The 22,562-nt window shown below is 36.5% G+C and overlaps 1 protein-coding gene across 3 annotated transcripts; it reads left to right on the top strand.

Annotated features, from left to right (window-relative positions):
* Window positions 1-705: 705 nt before the first annotated feature.
* Window positions 706-19,330, top strand: LOC133877942 (ethylene receptor 2-like). Of its 3 annotated transcripts, XR_009901805.1 has the most exons (6): window positions 706-1,211; window positions 3,395-3,875; window positions 4,154-4,229; window positions 17,776-18,289; window positions 18,807-18,919; window positions 19,104-19,330. XR_009901805.1 is itself a non-coding variant. In XM_062316404.1 (5 exons), the coding sequence occupies exons 2-5, from the start codon at window positions 3,478-3,480 to the stop codon at window positions 19,189-19,191; spliced, it is 675 nt and encodes a 224-aa protein (XP_062172388.1). In that variant the 5' UTR covers window positions 706-1,211; window positions 3,395-3,477; the 3' UTR covers window positions 19,192-19,330. The 3 variants fall into 3 exon arrangements, 2 of the variants coding, with proteins under 2 accessions (XP_062172388.1, XP_062172396.1); XM_062316404.1 differs by lacking the exon at window positions 17,776-18,289; XM_062316412.1 differs by lacking the exons at window positions 3,395-3,875; window positions 4,154-4,229; window positions 17,776-18,289.
* The last annotated feature ends 3,232 nt before the right edge of the window (window positions 19,331-22,562 follow it).

Here is a 22,562-nt window from a genome sequence, read left to right as displayed (position 1 = left end):
TTATATATATATATATATATATATATATATATATATATGGTGTTATAATATTATTGAGGTAATAATATTATCAATGAAATGAACTAGACTCGAAACAGACTTAGATTAAAATAGTAAAGCGCCAATGTGAAAATATATACGTGAAAATATCTAGAGTAAAAATATAGAGTAATGATTCACTACCACCTTAATATACAATTTTTTATCACCTCCTTGTCTATGTGGAAATGTGATCTCTCACCTTAATTTATTTTTAGAAAATAAAAAAACTCAAAAAGTAGTGGAGGACCACCTTGCTTATGCTGGTGGTGAAAAGTTGTATATTTGAGTGTCATTGAATCATTACTCAAAAATATAATTAGTAAGTTTTAAATAAATATTTATGGATTAATTCAGCTTAAATTAATTAAGATAAAACTTAACCATCGGTTAATCATAAGAGAAATGATCCATACACTCATTTCTCACAACAGCTCCATAACAAGCTGACGTGGTTGGTAATATTTTTTTATTTTTTAATATATCGTATAATAATTATATTATAAAAATGGATTTGATTATTGTACTACATCATCACAATAACCCCTCACATTAGGGTAAGCTCCGGTATGTAGGACCCACCCTCGTGTGTAATGTGTTATTGTGCATTGGTGTTACATTTTCCTTATAAAAATCGACCACACTCTCTCCAATAATTCTCATACCCGGTTCCCTTCTTTCTTATTTTCCTTCTTCTTTTCTTTCTTGTTCTTCATTTCTTCTTCTTTGTTCTTCTCGGCCGAGCAGACCGAACACAGAGAGATTGAGAGGGATAGATCAGAGAGTGAGATCGAGAGATTGAGAGAGATTGAGAGGGAGTGAGATCGGGAGAGTTGAGAGAGATGGAGACCGATTCTCCAGTGGATCAGCGCCGGTGGAGCCGGAGGCCCGATTTCCGGCCGATCTTCCTGTGGGCGAGCTGGGTCGTCCCCGGTGAGTCAGGGGTGCTATTTTCCGGTGGAGCCGATCGTGACTTGGAGAAGACCTGAGAACCCGTGACCCGTGTGTGTGAAACCCGGACGACCCATCGAACCCGTGCAACCCAGACCGAACCGAGAGAGAGACCGGATTTCCCGATCGATTTCCGCAGGAGGGTGATGCGATTTACGGCGATTCACCCCTGTGACCGATCTCACTGTTTTTCAGTGGATTTTCTGGGGAAAATCCTTAAAGTGAGTAAATCTTGTGTTTGGTTTTACATTGCTGTTTTATGGATGATTATATGTTTGGGGTTCTTGATTGGCCGAGTGGTTGCTGTGATGCTTAGATAAAATTGGGTGTTATGGATTTAAGGTTGGATGGTGTGCTGACCGTGTGATGTTTTGATGATAGGATGATTTTTGGTGTATTTACTGTGGATGGCAGTGTACGGGCTAATTTGTAGTTGTTGGAAATGTTTGTTGATTATGTGTGTATTTTGGCCGGTTACTGATTTTGGGTTGAGATATTTGTTGTGGCCTGATTAAAGCATGATTGTGTTTTCTGTTAAAAGTCTCTTGATGTAACTTCACCACACTTGTAGCATGAACTAGATGACCCTGTACCAGTTTCTTCCCCACGTATCTTTGTGCATGCCTATTCAGATGGAGGGATCCGGCTTCGGTGCTGTAGTTAAACTACAGCACAATCTGCTGTAATAAAATTAAAGGCTCAGATTGAATTTAAGTCAAACTGTGTCGTTTTGAGTCTAAAACATATCAAGCAAACGTCTGACGCCGTAAGAAAATAAAAATCTCTCACTCAAACTTTCTCTCTCTAATCTGAGCCTGATCTCTGACGAAGCTCTCGTGACTCCCGTCCTTTTCTCTCTTAGGTAAACAAAACCAGGTGGTGCTTGAGGGCTTCTCAATCTCGTAACTTTTTTTTCAAACTTCTTGTTTTTTGAATGTAGTTCAAGCTTCCATATTTGAAAAGTTGTTAAACCCCTTGTTATTTGGGATGATGTTGTCAGGTTAGGGGTGAACTGTTGAAGCAGAGGAATTTACGTGCTAATCTTTGTAGGTTGACCTTGAGCTCCTCTGTCTATAATATTTGGAGGAATATAAATGAGCTAAGACATGGATCAACTTCCAAATCTGAAAGAGCGACTCTTGAAAAATATTTCTTGAGAAGTCAGATCCAAAATTTTGAATAAAGGATGATTTCATAGAAATTAAGAAAATATTTATTTGTGCCTATTGCTGAAGAGCTGTTGGTTTAACTCTCTGTTTCTGTGGTGGTTTTTTTGTTTTGTTTGTAGATAGGTGAGTCTTGAGTTGTTTCAATTGGCTTTTGTTGTCATGGGTGGTTTCTCTTTTGGAGCCAGGTTTGTAGTCTCTGCAAGTTGATTTTGTGTTTCAGCCGTTTCTGTGGTAGTGCCTTTTCTTTTCTTACGGCGTCAACCGTTAGACATTTTCTTGATATGAAGCTCAGACACAAAACGACACGGTTTCACTTAAATTAGATCTGGACCTTTTATTTTTTTTACAGCAGATTGTGCTGTAGTTTTAAGTACAGCACTTAAGCCGGATCCAGATGGAGTCCCATATTAAATACCGAACAAAAAAGGTTGCCTCATAGAATTAAATAGAAAGCAAATACAAAATTACTTAATAATAAAAAATAAAAATAAATAATGCAAATACTGTTTTATTATTTTATATATATATATATTAATAAATCACGCTTGGGTTACTATTAACGGAGTTAGCACAACATAAATAAATAATGCAAATACTGTTTTATTATTATTATTATATATATTAATAAATCACGCTTGGGCTACTATTAACGGAGTTAGCACAACATAAATAAATAATGCAAATACTGTTTTATAATTATATATATATATATATATATAAATCACGCTTAGGCTACTATTAACGGAGTTAGCACAACATAAATTGCCAAATCTCTTGCAGATGTAACGTTGTATTCCCTGATTAAGCAAAATTAAACATGAGAACAAAATACTAATATTAATTACGGGACAAAGAATTCTAGAATTCAAGCAATCTTTATTCAAATTGATATATCCATACTTTAGAGTATTATAAAAAGTGAGAAAGAGCCTGTACAGTGTTATTTTCTTTGAACGTGAGCACAGTGATTTTTTCTTTGATGGTGCGGTTTTACAATTTTACCCTTCTCTTTCCTTCATTAGACCTAAATCAGGCAGGGCTATTTTTGTCATTTTATGTAAATTCACGGATTTGCTATGCTTGCTTGTTCTTTAGAGATAAATCAGGTAGGATTATTTTTGTCTTTCAGTTGTACAGTGTTTTTTGTTTGATGGTATGGTTTTACGATTTTACTCTTATTCTTTCTTCTTTAGACTTAAATAGAGCAGGGTTATTTATGTCTTTTTGATATATAGATTTACGGTTATACCCTTCTTCCATCCTCTTTCCTTCTTCTTCATTCTTCCGCCACGCAAACCCATTTCAACCAGCCATACCGATGACGATGTTTCTACCAAATCCATCTCCATCCGTGAATCTCGCCGGTCATACCACGATTTTATCTACCAACTCCTCCACCGAAACACTGTGCTACTGTAGACTTTTTTTTTTTTTTTTTTGGGGGGGGATTTCTTTTCAGAAATCCATTATCCATTCATGCTTCCGCTTCCTCCCACTCCTCAAAGTCCTCTCCTCCACTCTATTCTCAACCTCAACCTCAACCTTCTCTTTCTCCTCCAACCAAAACCTCCACGGGAACAACTTCCAGTTACGGGAGCAGAATAGGGTTCGCACTTTGCTTCCTTGTAATGCTCTGCAGCACAGCCAGCGAGAGAGAGGTTCAGATCCGACGCTACCCGATTTTCAGATCTATGCTCTGATCGGATCTTCCCGGAGGTACGTTTCCTCCTATCTCCTTATCTCGTATCATTTTCTTCGTAGAATTTGCTTTTGTTAATTTTTTGTGTCGTTTATATAGATCCGTGCCATTTCGGTTATGCCTCTCTTTCAATTTTATCATTGGGTACCCGTTCTCTTTGCTTTTGGATTCTGTTTACCAAAACAGAATCCAAAACACTCTCTGAAAGGAGAATGTTGTTTATAAATGCAGTACGGATTCCTGTGTTGTTTCCTTCTTAATATTGGCGTTTTTTATTTTTTATTTTTGCTGACAGGAAACCTCACGTGAATGTGGGAACCATTGGGCATGTCGATCGTGGGAAAAATACACTGACTGCAGCTATAACAAAGGTTTGGTTGTTGCCTATTAATTTGGTTGCTTCTTTCTGTGTTACATTTTTTTTTCCCCCAGTTTTTATTTGGACCACTGGTGTTTTTCCTAGGTGACTAGTTGTGGTACAGACAATGAGTGTAGAGGGCATTGTGGGTGAAGGTCTAGGAGGTGCAGGTGAGAGACTGGACCAGTGAGATTAGCAAAGGAATGGCTAATCTGTAAAGATTTGCACTATCATTTATAAGCCGCTAGAATCTGGCTTTATTCGTGAGCTGACTCTTTATTTTAGGGAGGTTCTTCTATCACCGTGCGTTTACGAATGCTTTTCTTTATTCATGAAAGTAGGAATTCCGCACTCTCCCTCCATTAATTTCAAAACATTTCAATGGCTTTTTAATTTTTTTTTTCCAACTTATATATCAAATTAATTATTTTTTACCAACATTTTTCATCGCAACCCTAATTTCAGCCGCCGTCTCAACGTATCTCAGCCGTTGTCCTCCTCCAGTTGTGCTCAAATCCAAAGAATCCAAAGCTAGTAGTCCTAACGAAGATGAAGAAATGGTGACTCGTTTCATTTGAAGTGAGGTGTGTGTCGCGCGACTCTTGAGGAACAGCCAAGGCCTCGGACATGGGGGTTAGGGTTTTCTATTTTTAGGTGTTTTAGGTTGGTGCGGTGTGGTGCGGGGCGGGGTAGGGATCCGGTGTTGAAAAAAATATTAAACCCGCGCCCCACCCCGGCCCGCACGGTTTGGCAAAAATCCAAACCGTGCCCGCAAATATAAAGCTAAAAATCGGTAAGGGCGGGGCGGTGCGGGTTTGCACGGTTTTGCCCACCCCTACTCATAAGCCAATACATAATCAGTGACCCAATAGTTATGTCAGGCTGCCCTGCATTTCCTTTTTTCAGCTTGTTCAGTCTTCTCTCTTTCGTACCTACATGCAAGCTCAATTAATTAACCGGCCAGTTTGTTGAGGCATGCGTAAATAATGTGCAGTAGTAGCCTGTGACCCATCTGTTTTCACATTATCTACGTTGAGGTCGGTGTGTTTTCACATCAAGAAAAAGGTAATTCATAAATGTTCACTTCCTTGGGCAATGTTGCATCTTCTATCAAAATGTAAGCTTCCTCCTTTTGCTCAGTTTCTTCTTCTTCTTCTTCTTTTTTACCGTAGCATTTAGCATTTCTCTAATTCCAGTAGATCTTAAAAAAGGTTAAAGAGAGAAAGAGACAGTAATCATGATGAATGGCAGGGATTAGCTGACTGGAAAAGAACGATAGAGAATGTGAGAATTGTTCGGCCGCAATCACCGGATTCTGGTGATACTGTGCCTAGTCGAATCCCAACCATCTGGTTGGGATTATGCCAGAAAGGTCGGGATGGCCGGGATCTTGCCAGCTTCCTGCCAACTGGCCGGGATCATGCCAGAATCCGGATGTTCGTTGGAACATAATTGAATTTTAGAATTCTGCTGTCAAATGAAACGACAACACACATTTTGCAAAAATGATGAATATCACATGGAGATGAGTTGAATTTATTATGTAATGGAGGGGTACCACATTTGGCGTCAGCCGGCCGGTTTTAATTTGGGAAATGAAATTCACGGGATTTTGTAATGAAGGCTTGTTTTGGGGAAAAGGTTAGCACGAGTTGATATATTAGGCAAAACGTATCAATAAAGGCTAATTAACGAATATTGTTTATTCTACAGTAAATATTTCGCATATTTGAATAACTTCTTCTATATATCTATTACCATATAAATTAACCAATTACAAGGAGTACTCTTTCTTTTCTTTTTTCTTTTTTTAATTTTTACCTGTCTTAGCATACAAACACTATGCTATTTTTGGATACAAGCTTTTGGCGTTGGGCGATCTCTTTCCCATTATTGATCATTGCACCACGTTTAACATACACAAGTGCCATTGGTTTTTGTCATTATTGTTTTGTTAGTGTCTTGATGAAATGGAGAATTTTCCACGTGTTAGAACAGGAGTTGTCCTGAGGGTGATTCAATATGTTTCACTTCTCAAAGTAGGGAACCCTTTCCATATACTCGTAAACCAGAAACATGCATCGCCTATGTAAATAGAACCCATGTAGGATAAAGCGTGGACAATGCCTTTGATGATGTTTAATCTCTTGCTCCAATCCAATTCTATCGCTTCAACATCATTATTTAGGATACAAAATAGGCTTCCCCTTTCCATGTAGTTGTAAATCAAAAACATGGATCGCTTATGTAAACAAAACCCATAAAGTTTTATAATGTTTCGATAGCGAATCTCTGTTAACACTTTTACCTCGTTTCTGAAACTCATATGAAAAGTTGGGTTCTCAACCTCCAATCGATGAAGTTTCTTCAAGGCAATCACTTTTTCAGTATGTAATTTTGTTTTGTAAACGTTGCCATAACCACCGATTCCAATACAGTATTTTGTATCAAAGTCCTCGGTTGTTTCAATGATGTCTTCATATGCAATATGTCCATCATAATTCCATATCGAGAACAAGTTCTCATTCTTTGTTTCTAATCTTGACTCAAATTGGGTTTTCTTAACCATGCGTCGACATAGGAGAAAGCCCCCAAGAACTAAGAATCCAAGGGAAATGGCGATGGGAACACAAATTTTTGCTTTGGTTACAATTGATTTGTTCACGGGTCTCCCTCCTTTCAATTCTTTCTCTTTTTCTTTTTACTTCTGCCAAAAAAATCAAATAAAAAATATTTTAACTTTTTTATATTTTTTATATCACATCAATCATATTTTATTACTATTCAAATAAAAAAACTCACTATAAAACAAATTTTTTTCACTTTTTTATAAAACATTTTCAAATTTTATATCACATCAATCACTTCTTACAATATAACACACAAATATTTCACAACACAATTACTTACCACTTACGAAACAGGCCTAAGCTATTTTGTCAGCGCCAAAAAAGCAAAGAAGATAGGCTCAATCCCTTTTCTTTCGTCGTACTTTTTATGTCTTCTGATAAAAAAAAAAAATAAAAAAAAATAGTGATATGGTCATTTCCAGATATCATTTCTAGTTCAACATGTGCATACATTGATCTCCGTGGGGTCCACAATTTCCTTTCCTTAAATAGAAATGTAGACCCACGTGCATGAGAACCCAACATATATACTTGAGGCTTCCGTCGATTGTTATTTAGCATTATTATTATGTAGATGGATTGCTACAAGCAGTGGTTTGTTTATCGTTAACGCATACATATTCTTAGCATGTGTTTCATATCTAGTTTTACTTCAAATATTAATTGGGTTAATTAATGATCTGTTTGAGTGTTAGAGTCTTGAAATTATAATTAATTTTTTATTTGGTTTTTAAATTTTGAGACGAATAAAATGTGTTCGAGTGATGAGTAGAATTTAAATTATTTTTGAAATTGTGTTTGCGCGTTGGATTTTTTTATATTGAAAAGTAGTATTTTTTAATGATAGGAAATGATTAGAAGTATAAAAAGTTGTAAATAATGATCGGTGTTATGAAAAGTAGTGTGAAATAATGATTAAAATAATAATTATTTATTATAAAAAATATATAAATAATAATTATTTAATGTAAATTATTATTATTTGAGTGTTGATGGAGTATACCTGTGTCAGACCAAGTAAGACCCACTCAGAAAATGGTTTGTTTTTTTTTAAAAAAAATTAATTAATTAATTTTCAGGTTAGATTTACGGGTTAAAACTGGGTTAGATTAAAAAACCCAGTTTTTGGAGGAAAAAAAAAAAAAAAAAAAAAACGTGAATGGTTCCCAAACTCATCAATAATCGGTTTGTAATTTGGGGCTTGTTTGGCAAATGACATTACATAACAGAACAGAACGGAGTAGTGGGTTATTAGTTTTTGAAATTAGTAAAAAGTGATGATGTGATATAAAATAAAAAGAATTTGTATAAAAAAAGTGAAAAAGTTTTGTATTGTAGTGAATTTTTTTATTTGAATAGTAATAAAAAATTATTGATGTGATATAAAAAAGTGAAAAAAGTGAGAATGTTTTGATGTTGATTAGTAGTGAAAAGTATAAAAAAATGAAAAAGAAAAAGAAAAAGAAAAAAAGTACATAAACTGTAATGTATTGTTCCTTGGCAAACAACCCCTTGGATTACATTTAACGTGGAGATAGCCATGCATGAGCTCATTATTACTGTAAAATTCATCATTTCATTTTGTTGTGTTTTTTTCCTTTTTTAGCAAGCTATATATTTCACTTTTTCAATTGCCACGTATGAAAGCAACCGCTACCTATAAGTTACGAGGCCTTGACTACTGTTGGCATTAAATGCACGTGAAGCTGTGCTAGATGATTTGGATTTCAACTCAAAACTCAAAACTGGGTTAAAAACGATTGCAAATATGTTCAGGTTCAGTATTACTCACGGTTTTCTCTCTTATGCAATAACACATTTTTTTACAATAAATGATCAGTTAGACTTCTTTTGTGAAATTACTGAAATTCTTGGGTGGTGGAAGGAGGACTGGATTGCCTTGTGGGTTTTGTGAAAGCAAATATAAATAACATGTAATTAGGAGAGTAAATGAGTCAAATGACACACCCCCGCAAAACTCACATATTCAGACTTGTAAAATACATGAAGTTTAATTTTGATAAAAACAAAACAAAAAAAATACCGTAGGTGTGTGGACAGTACTGGAGCAGGCATAATTATTAACCTTAGTCTTATCATGGTGGTCCAAGCATTTATCGTGCGTGAAAAAGAGAAATGACTTCCGGTTCTGCAGAGTATTTTTTTTTTCCCTCCACAACAAATACAGTAGTTTACATGCATTAATGAGCATGTATTAAAAACGACGTTGTTTCATTACTTTTAGTGCCTTAAACCACATTGTTTCACAACCCATCTGGAATTTGTTAGGACTCTAAGATTACTCATTTGTTTTTTGCCGATGATAGCCTTGTTTTTTGTAAGGCTAATAGAGTTGAATGGAGAATGCTGTTGAATCTCATTGAGACCTATGAAAGAGGTTCTGGCTAGAGAATTAATTTGGCAAAGACTGCTGTTTTTTTCATTAGAAACACTTGTCAGTCTAGAAGAGAAGAGATTACGGCTTCTTTTGGCCTTGGGGAGGCTAACAACTATGACTCTTATTTGGGTCTGCCTATCTTGGTGGGTAAAAATAGGAATCTGGCCTTTAAGGAGATCAAAGATAAAGTTATTAGGAAATTGAATAATTGGAAGTCTAAGTTGTTAACTTTGGCGGGTAAGGAAGTTTTGTTAAAGGCTGTGGTGCAGGCTATTCCCTCTTATGCTATGAGTGTCTTCCTTTTTCCTGTCAGTCTTTGTAAGGAGCTGAATTAGTTAATGCAGTCCTTTTGGTGGGGGCACTTTAATAATGGGTCAAAAATCCATTGGATGAGTTGGGTTAGGATGGGAAGAGCGAAATCTGCTGGAAGGCTTGGCTCTAGGGATTTGTTGCTGTTTAATAAAGCCCTTTTGGCAAAACAATGTTGGAGGTTGATGCAACACCCGAATTCTCTGATTTCACAGATTATTGAAGCTAAATACTTCCCAAATTCAACCTTTCTGGCCTCTGCTCTTGGAAAAAGACCTTCTTTTATATGGAGAAGTTTTTTAGCTGCAAGAGACCTTCTTTCCCATGGTATTACTTGGAGAATTGGGAATGGTAATTCTATTAATATATGGGGTGATAGATGGTTGCCAAAAATGGGTCCAATGTGGTATTCTTTTGGCTCTGTTTTACCTCCTGATGCAAAGGTCTCGGATCTTATTGATATTTCTACTAAGGGGTGGAAGGGTTCTCTTATTGACAGTTCTTTTCCTGCTTTTATTGCCAATAGGATTAAGAATATCCCTTTGTGCCCTTCTTTGCCTCCTGACAAAATTATTTGGGATGGGACTGCGAATGGTGTGTTTTCAGTTAGGAGTGCTTATCACTTGGGTTGGGATCTGTTGCAAAGTAAGAAAGGGGAGTGCTCATACAGTTCTACTAGAAGTGTTTTCTGGAAGTGTGTCTGGGCTATTAAAGCTCCTAATTATTTGAAAATTTTTATGTGGAGAGCTTGTCATAATTGTTTACCTTCCGGGCAGAATTTATTGAGAAAAAGTGTGGTTGATAACTCTCTTTGCCCTTGCTGTAATTTAGTAGAAGAGTCTATTGTCCATGCTTTATGGAACTGTCCAGGGGCTCAAGATGTTTGGAGTTGTGGCCCTATTTTATTTCAGAAATGTCCTTCTGGTTTTTTCGATATGTTTAAACTTGTTTCATATTTATTTGATAAACTTAATGATGAGCTATTGAGCCTTGCAGTGGCTGTGTTTCATAAAATTTGGTTGAGAAGAAATCGACTTATATTTTAGGAGCAGTTTTCTGCTCCTATGGTGGTTTTTAAGGAAGCCTCTAGACTGATTGATGATTTCAATACTTTTAACCGGAAGGAATCTGTGTTAAGGACCCCTGTTGGTCAAGACTTAACTGGAGGTAAAGTGTGGAAACTTCCTGATATGGGCTTTTGGAAGGTAAATTGGGATGCTTCAGTAAATATAAAGGAGGGGGTGATTGGCCTGGGTTGTGTGATAAGGAATGAGGAAGGTGTTGTTATGGGGGCTAAATGTAGTGCTCAGAATATGCTGGCTGACTCTTTATTAGCTGAGGCCATGGCTACTCTTTTTGCTCTTGATTTTTGCCTTGAGTTGGGTCTTACTAATATTGTTTGTGAAGGGGACTCCCTACAGGTCATTAAAGGGATTTGCAATGAAGATGGGCAGCAAGATCGTGTTGGTCATTTTCTGTTGGAAATTAAACAAAGAGCTTCTTGCTTCTCTGTTTGTAATTGGTCTCACTGTTGTAGAGAAGCCAATGTAGTTGCCCATTTGTTAGCTAGAAAGGCTGCCTCTATGTATTTATCCTGTTGTTGGATTGAGGTTTTGCCTTTGTTCATCTCGTCTGCTTCTCTTAGAGATTGCTTGGTCTCTAAGTTGTAATGTTCTTTTTCAGTTAATGAAGTTCATTCAGTGTTCAAAAAAAAAAAAAAAAAAAAAAATGAGACAAACGGGAGTGATTGGGTGAGGACACGTGAGAACAGTACGACTTAAATGGACGGCCCATATGAGATCTCATATACATTGTAATGTATCCAAAGGCTATTAAATGCTCATATTTACAAGACAGTTGTTACGAATTAGGCAGAGAACAAATTTTGGTTTTAGTCGCTGGTTCCCAGAAAAAATTTTATACCATAGAATTAAAAAGTCTGAAAATGTGGGGCCCATTGTCAACTCATATTCAACGCTGGTTTTGAGGTAATAATGGTGTGGGAATTCGTGTGGATGAGTAGAATAGAAATTCAATTCGGTATTTTACTCGGATTGAATATGGGTTGAATGCGGGTTTTCGGGTTTTGAAAAAAAAAAAAGCCGAATAGAATTATGAGGCAACTCTATTGCCAAACGCTTATTAGGCAACGAATAGAATTCGGGTTTCTATCTCTGCATGTTTTTGAATGCTTTCATTTTTCAGTAGAAATTGTGGGCTTGTTTGCCAACGCCCATAGCAGAACGGGAGTAGTGGTAGTGGGTCCCACGCGGTACAAGAGCAGTAAGGCCTTGCAGGTTTTATTGCAGAAGCCACGTGATTTTCTTCTTCTTTTGAGACAGCTGCAACGGGCATAATAGTGAGGGCAAAATCGAGATTTTCACGTGAAGAATGAAGATGGTGGACGTGCCAAAAGCCTTATAAATATTTAAAACCACACGTCTTCACACAAAACTGAGAGCCCACAAATCGAAAGCCTTAAATCACACTTCTTCACAGAAAACCAACCAGAAATCTAGCTTGTAGAAAGTTGGACGGAAATGGGGTTAATTAAGTTTTTGCTGGCCTTTTGCTTCATTAGTTTTCATTGTGTCTCCTCCTCCAACGACTACAAAGTCTATTTCATGCACGAGCTCAATCGAGCTCGTGCTGAGGTTGGTGTTCCTCCATTAATTTGGAACGTCAGCCTTGAATCATATGCCAGAAATAATGCAAATAAACGGGTCTCGGACTGCAAGCTGGTGTATTTCCACGGGCCGTACGGAGAGTGCATTGTTAAATCATATGATGGTGAAACAGCATAGACGCTGTGAGGTTGTGAATAGCCGAGAGCGTATTCTACAACCACAAGTCAAACAACTGCAGTAGTGAGTGTCGGTTCTATACCCAGGTGGTTTGGCGAAACACTAAATATCTTGGGTGTGCCACAATGGTTGGACCTTTGTCACTTGCAGTTTTGATCCCCCAAGAAATCAGAAGGGTTAGAGTCCCTACTAAAAGTTTGGATTGGATTTATGGGCCTGGTTTGATTTGGTTTGTGGTTTGATTTGATCTGACTCTTCTCTGAGTCTGGTTGTGTGTTAAACCCTCTTTTTATTAGGTTTTGAATTTGTAATTGCCGTTTATAGGTATCTGAACATATGTAATTTTCGGAATATTTTTCGGTTCTATTGCCCGTTCATGGGTTTGTCTATTATTGGTAATGTAATAATTCAGTGCTATGACTATGGAAGGTTATTTGTCCCTCTCTGGCTTGAACCAGCGGAGGTTTTGTTCCTCACGGACCTGATCCGATTGAGGAGTTTTGTGTTTGTTCTTTCTTTGGTTCTCTGATAGGAAGGCTCGTGTATCGTTTTGGCTTTGGGGATCGACCTTCCTCCTCTCGTGTCTCTGGGGTTTTTTTTTCCTCAGACGTGGTCGTCGTTGCCATCCGGTCCGGCAGTCTCGAGCCGTGGCCTTGTTGCTCATCCCTACTCGGAGCGTGGCCTGCACGCGCGGGGAACTCTTTCCCTGGTTTGGCGCGTGTGGTCCACGCTTTTACTTTTCAGGCCATGGTTTCGTGGAGGTTGGTGGGTCACGGCGATGGGCAACATTAAAGGACGGATCTACTAACCACTGCCAACAAATCAGTCCAGTAAACATTTGTGCATTACCAAGACACTCTGAAACAACTGGAGACAACAAGGGAATAAACACCACCAACAGAAGAGAGAGAAAAAAAAAATCACTGTTATCGCCGGAGAAGAGGAGCCCGTTAGCTGAGAACCGGCGCGTGTCTTCAAGACCCCTGCAACAGCCCATCGCCGTGATCCACCAACCTCCACGAAACCATGGCCTGAAAAGTAAAAGCGTGGACCACACGTGCCAAACCAGGGAAAGAGTTCCCTGCGCGTGCAGGCCACGCTCCGAGTAGGGATGAGCAACAAGGCCACGGCTCGAGACTGCCAGACCGGATGGCAACGACGACCACGTCTGAGGGAAAAAAAACACCAGAGACACGAGAGGAGGACGGCCGATCCCCAAAGCCAAAACGATACACGAGCCTTCTTGTCAGAGAACCAAAGAAAGAACAAACACAAAACTCCTCAACCGGATCAGGTCCGTGAGGAACAAAACCTCTGCTGGTTCAAGCCAGAGAGGAACAAATAACCTTCCATAGTCATAGCACTGAATTATTACATTACCAATAATAGACAAACCCATGAACGGGCAATAGATCCGAAAAATATTCCGAAAATTACATATGTTCAGATACCTATAAACGGCAATTACAAATTCAAAACCTAATAAAAAGAGGGTTTAACACACAACCAGACTCAGAGAAGAGTCAAATCAAATCAAACCACAAACCAAATCAAACCAGACCCATAAATCCAATCCAAACTTCTAGTAGGGACTCTAACCCTTCTGATTTCCTGGGGGATAAAAACTGCAAGTGACAAAGGTCCAACCATTGTGGCACACCCAAGATATTTAGTGTTTCGCCAAACCACCTGGGTATAGAACCGACACTCACTACTGCAGTTGTTTGACTTGTGGTTGTAGAATACCCTCTCGGCTATTCACAACCTCACAGCGTCTATGCTGTTTCCCCACCATATGATTTAGCAATGCACTCTCCATACGACCCGTGGAAATACACCAGCTTGCAGTCTGAGACCCGTTTATTTGCATTAATTCTGGCATATGCTTCAAGGCTGACGTTCCAAATTAATGGAGGAAAACCAACCTCAGCACGAGCTCGATTGAGCTCGTGCATGAAATAGACTTTGTGGTCGTTGGAGGAGGAGACACAATGAAAACTAATGAAGCAAAAGGCCAGCAAAAACTTAATTAACCCCATTTCCATCCAACTTTCTACAAGCTAGATTTCTGGTTGGTTTTCTGTGAAGAAGTGTGATTTAAGGCTTTTGATTTTCTGTGGGCTCTCAGTTTTGTGTGAAGACGTGTGGTTTTAAATATTTATAGGGCTTTTGGCACGTCCACCATCTTCATTCTTCACGTGAAAATCTCGATTTTACCCTCACTATTATGCCCGTTTGCAGCTGTCTCAAAAGAAGAAGAAAATCACGTGGCTTCTGCAATAAAACCTGCAAGGCCTTACTGCTCTTGTACCGCGTGGGATCCACTACCACTACTCCCGTTCTGCTGTGGGCGTTGGCAAACAAGCCCACAATTTCTACTGAAAAATGAAAGCATTCAAAAACATGCAGAGATAGAAACCCGAATTCTATTCGTTGCCTAATAAGCGTTTGGCAATAGAGTTGCCTCATAATTCTATTCCGTTTTTTTTTTTTTTCAAAACCCGAAAACCCGCATTCAACCCATATTCAACCAGAGTAAAATACCGATTGAATTTCTATTCTACTCATCCATACGAATTCTCACACTATTATTACCTCAAAACCAGCGTTGAATATGAGTTGACAATGTGACCCACATTTTCAGACTTTTTAATTCTATGGTATAAAATTTTTTCTGGGAATCAGCGACTAAAACCAAAATTTGTTCTCTGCCTAATTCGTAACAACTGTCTTGTAAATATGAGCATTTATTACAATGTATATGAGATCTCATATGGGCCGTCCATTTAATTTGTACTGTTCTCACGTGTCCACACCCAATCACTCCCGTTTGTCTCGTTAAAACAAGTTATAGTCTATAAAATTAATACTGTCAGACGTATGAAGCTGAAAACACCGGCGGGTGTACAATTTTACACCGTGTTTCAGAGTTTGCGTGATTTTTAGCCCTTAGATTCGTATATTAAAGTTAAAATTATCATCTGAACCGTCAATATTGTGATGTTTCTCGTCTGAGTGCTCACACCCAATACGTGCCTATAAACCAGCGTGTCTCTTCAGCTTTTTACCGGATCGAGGCGTACGGGTTGAGTGCCTTTGCTGGGTGTAAAATATATACCCGGTATTTATGGTAAGATTGATTAACAGCCTTTGAATGCTTATATTATTTATTATTTCTCATATGTACCATCGATTTGATTCGAACATCGTCCGAGTGCTCACACCCTATTACTCCCCATTTTCACGGTTAATAAAATGACGCGCTTTTCGAATTTAGGCTTTTAATAAAATGAATTTGTTTTAGATTTATCTTACCCAAATTAATTTTAGTTAAATGTCATTAATTTCGGCTTTTAATTTACACATTAAGAAGATAATTAATTTATAGTAAACGAGTAAAAATAATTAATTTGCTTTTAATTTACACGTATCATCTTAAATTTCAAAAAGCAACACAATTTAAATTAAACACCATAAAAAAAAAAAATCACATTATCTTAGATTTAAAGAATAAAATAATTAAATACCAAATTTTAATATCAATAATCATTTTTTAATTATTATAATTATTTCAATCATTTCACACTACTTTTCATAATACCAATTATTATACACAACTTTTCATACTTCCAATAATTTTCAATCATTTTTTACTATTAAAAAACACTACTTTTCAATCTCAAAAATCTAACACCCAAACACAATTTCAAAAAGAATTTAAATTTTATTCATCAACCAAACATATTTTCTTTGTCTCGAAATTCGTAAACAGAATAAGAATTCTTCTTTAAATTCTAAAATTCAACACCCAAATTTTATTTTGTATTTTTAAAATAATATTATTAATTATTTTTAATATTTGTATTAATTACAGCAAAACATTTTATTTAAACAAAAAAAAAAAAACCTAAAATACAATAATAAACGTGCTCATACACTTTAGATCAGTTTAATTATTTTATCAAATGAAAGAATTTTGGTGGTATATATATGCTTGTCACATGCATAAGAGTAATGATAGGCAGGGGACGGCTTGCCCGGTCCTTTCCTACGTGGAAGGGGCCTTTTGCTTTTAATAGTTTTTTTTTTAAAAAAAAAAATAAAAAATAAAAAATCTTTTTTTTGAAAACCCACCCCCCCGTCTTCTATACCCATTTTTCTTCCCCAAACCATTTTCCCCCCAAATCTTTCCCTCCCTCTCTCTCTCTCTCTCTCTCCATCTCCTCTCCTCAACCCCACCGTGAGCCCGCCACCGTCGACCACTCACGAGCCAGCCACCGTCGACCACTCACGAGCCCGCCACTCCACTGTGCGTTCTCCATCTCCGGCCAAAACCGAACCACCGTGCGTTCTCCAACTCCGATTCGGCTCCGACAACTCAACCACCGATCGCCACGAGCAGCCCCAGCCGAAACACCAACGCCGCAGCTGCCGACGAGCCCATCCGCCGTAAGGTTTTCTTAGATTTTTTTTTTTTGATCATTCCTTTTGATTTTCTCTCCAGATCCGGTTTTTTTAGTTGTTTTTGGGTGAGATTTGGGCTGTTTAAGTGCAGATAATGGGTTGTTTAAGTGCAGATAATGAGTTATTTGTATTCCTTTTGATTTTCTCTCCAGATTCTGTTTGGTGGCTATAAATATTGGAATGAGTTTTGTAGTTGCTGGATTTTCTTTGATGTTGTAGTGTAATCCTTTTAAGTGGCATGGAAATATATATATGTGTCAACATTTGAATAGCTTAGTTGGAAAGAAAGAATGCCCAGAATCTTCTAGTGTAATAATAATTTATGATTTGTGATGATGTTCCATTTTTTTAGTTGTTTTTTGGGTGAGATTTGGCTGATTTGTGGTTTCCTCAGATCTGGGATTTTGCTGCAAAAAGAATATGGGCTGAGCTTTTTTCTCATATGAATCTGTTGGGATGGATTGGGTTTTGCAGCATAATGAAAGTCTATATTGCATTCCAAAGGATTGGAGTTAGTATTACTTGCCATTGAACTGTAGTGTAGTAGAAATTGAGAGCAGGTTGATATATACTGCTCATTCTTGATTTATTCCGTGTTTTCATTTTGTATCTAAGAATCATAGATTTAAAGAGCAGGTTGTTTAAGTGCAGATAATGAGTTATTTGTATTCCTTTTGATTTTTGGATTTTGTTTGGTGGCTGTAAATATTGGAATGAGTTTTGTAGTTGCTGGATTTTCTTTGATGTTGTAATGTTATCCTTTTAAGTGGCATGGTGAAAGGTTCCAGCCATTCAATTTGTAGTTCTTTGGTTTTTAAATGGATGATGAAAATAATTGGCACTTATTATTGCTTTTTGTTTATTGGTACTTTTTTTCTTCTTTTTTGTTTTGTTTTGTTTTGTTTTTTGTTTTAATAGACCGTTGTCTGCAATTCTGCAATTTTATCAATGCAGGGAAGAGTTCAGATATGGGAGGTCATTGTAGGTGCTGAAGACCTTGTTGATTGAGAAGGTGTATTTTTTACCATGACATGTTTGAGCAGAGGATGAGAGGCTTTGGGATAATTAGTTATTAGAGTTTTGGTTTGCTTTCGCCTGTTGCCATTTCTGTTCGTGAAGCAGTTCCACGAACAATACTCTCTTTAGTGGAAATGTTTTTTGGTAATTAATTTGTAATCTCTTTGACAGTGATGATGAGCTCTTAGAAGTAAAGCTTGATTATCTATGTGCATGTATATTAATACATTATTAGTCATTAAGGAAGTGTGTACGTACAGAAAAAGAGACTTGATTTGTAACTCAAGTTGATATCTGTTATTTGATTAGCAATGATACAATCATGTAAGATAGGTTGCCATGTCTCTCTATGTGGATCTTTGGTTTCACTCAATGCAGATTCAGTGAAGCAGATGGCCCCAAATGGAAAATTTGTTTGAAATAATGAGACATTGATTCTGTATTTAAGGAGGTAGGTCTATCAATTTCTGCCGAATATTATTTCTTTTTTATTGACATGTGACATTAGGATATACATGATTTTTTTTTTTTAAAGTTAGGATATACGTGGATTTCTTTAGATGCTTGTTGTAGTAAGGTCAATTTTTCGCATCTCAAGTCCTTAACTTGATCAAGCCTGTTGCATCCATCAAGAAGTTGTTGGTTACATTAACTTTAGCACAAGATTTGCCAGTGTATGCCGTAGGTGATGAAAAACGCCTTATGCAAACTATTCTAAATATTGCTGGTAATGCTGTGAAGTTTTCTAGAGAGAGTAGCATCTCAATCACAGGTTTTGTTGCAAAATCAGAATCTTTAAGAGATTCTTGAGCACAGGACTTCTTTCTTGTGCCAAGTGATAATCACTTTTATTTGCGTGCACAGGTTCGTTTTTTGAATATTCTATTGCAATCCTTTGGTCTGAGGATGCTTAGTTGTTTTATGTTAAAAGCTAACTGTGTACATTAACCTTTTCTCTTCAATTGTAGGTGGAAGATTCAGGATCCCCCGAGATATTCCTAAGCTCTTTTCGAAATTCTCGCAAACTCAATCACAAGCAACCACAAATTCTGGTGGCACTTGGCCTTGCAATTTGTAAAAGGTACTTTATTCTTTAGTTCTTACATGTTTATCTTTGTTAGGTTATACAATCAACTTGAATAGTAATCTCTGCCTGTTTTTGGCATTCCAGTATTTGCAGAGTCAAAACTAAGTTCTTTAAAAAGATTCTTTTTTCATATGTAAATGTAGCTATAATGCTTTTTCCTTTTGCATGGTGTGATCAGGTTTGTAAATCTTATGGAGGGACATATTTGGCTTGAAAGTGAAGGTCTTGGAAAGGGATCTACCGCCTCTTTTGGCACGAATTACTGATTTTTCATCTCTTGTAAATTTTGGATCTAATTTAGTTTAGTAGTTTCAGGTGTAATTTTTTGAAGAGAAATATGGTTTTTTGTTAAACATTTGGCTCAAATTATTTCTATGACTTGATAATTCTGATGGCTCTTTCTTATGTGATTTGTCATTAACTTGCTAGTTCTTAGTACTCTTGGACATTGTAGCGGACTACTTTAGTTGCAGAAAGTTTGCTTTTCCAACTGATAATAAAATTTGGTTTGTGAAAAAATTGATGTTGCTGTGAATACATTTTCTCAAAGCAAAAATTATTGGTTTTTAAAGCTTCCAATACCATTTTGGTTGGTCTAGGGATGGAGAGATACATGCATGCATAAATATTCAAATTGCACTCAAAAGAATGCTTCGATGTACAAAAGTAGTTAATGAACTTCACATTTTTTATTAACCTCACAAAAAGCAAGGTCTACTATATCACTGTGGCCTTTGCCAAAACATGAGAATACGAAAGATTCACAACCACAACAAAATTCATTTTTCATTCATATTCAATCAAGGACCGGTAAGCTTAAAAAAAGAAAATCAAGGATTAGTATAATTGGGACATAAACAAGAACAAATGGTGAGATTTTCTCTTAGTTACAAATTCAAAAAGGCAAAGTTACAACAACCGCATATCTACATTTTGCGGAAGCAAAAATAATATCTACAAAGGAAAATTGTATTGAGGCCATGAGAAGTATTGAATCAATTAGTTTATTTCTTCAAATCCGAAGAGGTGGTTCCTTCACCATCTAAACTACTAGGTTCCCTCAACAATGAATGACATTTCATAAGAGAATATCGTTCAACATATTTCAATAATAATATCACCTGAAACATGGAAGATAACGTTAGGCAATAGAAAGAATAGAATATATTATAAATGTAAAAGCACCTGAAGAAAAAGCAAAGTATATTATTTATTAACAAAAAATGCATGCTTGCTAAGCAAAACAAGTGTTTAACCAGCATTACTCAATTCCAGTATACCATCTCCATGAAATGCAATGGTTTGTAACCTAATCCACCTAAAGCCCTTTCCTCATCCAAACCTGACAGGAAAATTCGAAGAAATTTTCCATTGACAATTCACTTGGTTAGAACATAAATCAAAACTTTTGCTAAACTAAAATTTTATCAGGTACCCAATGGAATAAACATTTTTTTTAGTTCAAGTCCACCTCTGCATGTTAATAGTCAAAAAGGTCATTAGATTGCCCTCCAAAAGGTTGGTAATAACTTTTGGGCAAGCAACTAATTATACAACCTAATATGGTAGCCAAATGAACAATCCTATCAACCTTCACATTGATATCATTCACTATGCACCATTCATGTTGTCCTAAAACAATGTAAATCAACTTGACATACGATTTTTTGAGGCGTGAACATGTAGAGTTTTCAATATCAACAATAAGCTATTGTTGGAAAACTTGAAATTTATACCTTCGTGCAAACAGAACAACCTTCTATAGGATTAAAGCTCCAGGTTAGAGGGCATGCAAGCTAAAAAGGCATGAAATCTTACAATGCAAGGAGTCCTCTCACAATCCCCAAGAGAACACAATATTATCCAAGTAATTGACCAGTAAAGTGGAACAAAAACAAGCCTTAAACAATAATATTGGACAAGGAACATTAAAGCAGTAACTAGACTAAACAAATAGCTTAAAAAACAACATAAGGTGAATAGGAAGCAGGAAGTCAGAATAACAACTTCATCAAAGAAGTCTAAGACTGCAAATTGGTTCCAGTACATGCTTTGTTTCGCCAATTTAAAAAGAAAAGCTCCAAGAAGACATATCAACAATTAATATCCTCTATCACAGATCATATAAATCTCTTTGTTATTATTCTTGTTATTGTTAAGGTGACTTAAATGCATATGTAGAGTCCCATTAAAAGAAGAAAGTAAGGTGCATATGTAGACAATATTCTTAAAGCAGAACCATGGAGAAATATGAGAATTGGGCAATAATTTCAAGCTACAGCAGAACAAAAACTTCCAAAATCTACAAAAAGCCACTAAAATTTAATCTTTGCTGTCTTTTATTCCTTAACTGCCAACAAAATTCTTACATATATAAGCCTCCTTCAATTCCAAGAAATATTGAAAAAAGGGAAGTAAATGCTTACAGAAGGTTACAAGAAATAATGAAAATGCTTAAATGAGAATCAGGCAGTAATTTACAGAAATTCTTCTCATTCCACATTCCCAACCCTAGACCCAAAATCCAATCCATCCCAACAAATTCATATGAGAATAAAGCTCAGCCCATATTCTTTTCGCAGCAAAATCCCAGGGTCAAAGAAACCACAAATTAGACAAATCTCACCCAAAAACAACTAAAAAAACTGGACGTCATCACAAATCATAAATTATTATTAGACTAGAAGATTCTGGGCATTCTTTCTTTCCAACTAAGCTATTCAAATGTCGACACAAATATGGCAGTTGGTATGCCGTTGTTACAAAGGAATCACACATCAAATCAGGCGACTCTTCAATTAATAACTTGATAACACTTACATTAATGCCCCATGTGCTTGCAATAGACAAATAGAAGAAACAAAAACCTGAAATGGTTAACAAAAATCCAAAAGGTTGCAACTGCTAAATTCCAAAATATCTTCTAGCCTCATTTTCGTAGTAACCAAATGAAGCAAAACATCTATGCAAATGATGTGTTTCAGTGTATAATGTTGGAAGTACTTGTCAATCTCAAAGAGAAACTAAGACAAACTTAACTATAAGCTGATATATGAACAAGCATGTAGGAATGAGCATGGCATATTTCTTAGGCAGTGTCCTATTAATCTGTTTTTCTCTTTAAATCTATGATTCTTAGATACAGAATGAAAACATGGAATAAATCAAGAATGAGCAGTATATATCAACCTGCTCTCAATTTCTACTACACTACAGTTCAATGGCAAGTAATACTAACTCCAATCCTTTGGAATGCAATATAGACTTTCATTATGCTGCAAAACCCAATCCATCCCAACAGATTCATATGAAAAAAAAGCTCAGCCCATATTCTTTTTGCAGCAAAATCCCAGTTCTGAGGAAACCACAAATCAGCCAAATCTCACCCAAAAAACAACTAAAAAAATGGAACATCATCACAAATCATAAATTATTATTACACTAGAAGATTCTGGGCATTCTTTCTTTCCAACTAAGCTATTCAAATGTTGACACATATATATATTTCCATGCCACTTAAAAGGATTACACTACAACATCAAAGAAAATCCAGCAACTACAAAACTCATTCCAATATTTATAGCCACCAAACAGAATCTGGAGAGAAAATCAAAAGGAATACAAATAACCCATTATC

The sequence above is a fragment of the Alnus glutinosa genome, chromosome 1 (assembly GCF_958979055.1).
Source record: "Alnus glutinosa chromosome 1, dhAlnGlut1.1, whole genome shotgun sequence".
NCBI classification, from domain to species: Eukaryota; Viridiplantae; Streptophyta; class Magnoliopsida; order Fagales; family Betulaceae; genus Alnus; species Alnus glutinosa.
The sequence above is the reverse complement of the archived record's forward strand: the minus strand, read 5'-3'. Positions and strand labels throughout refer to the sequence as shown.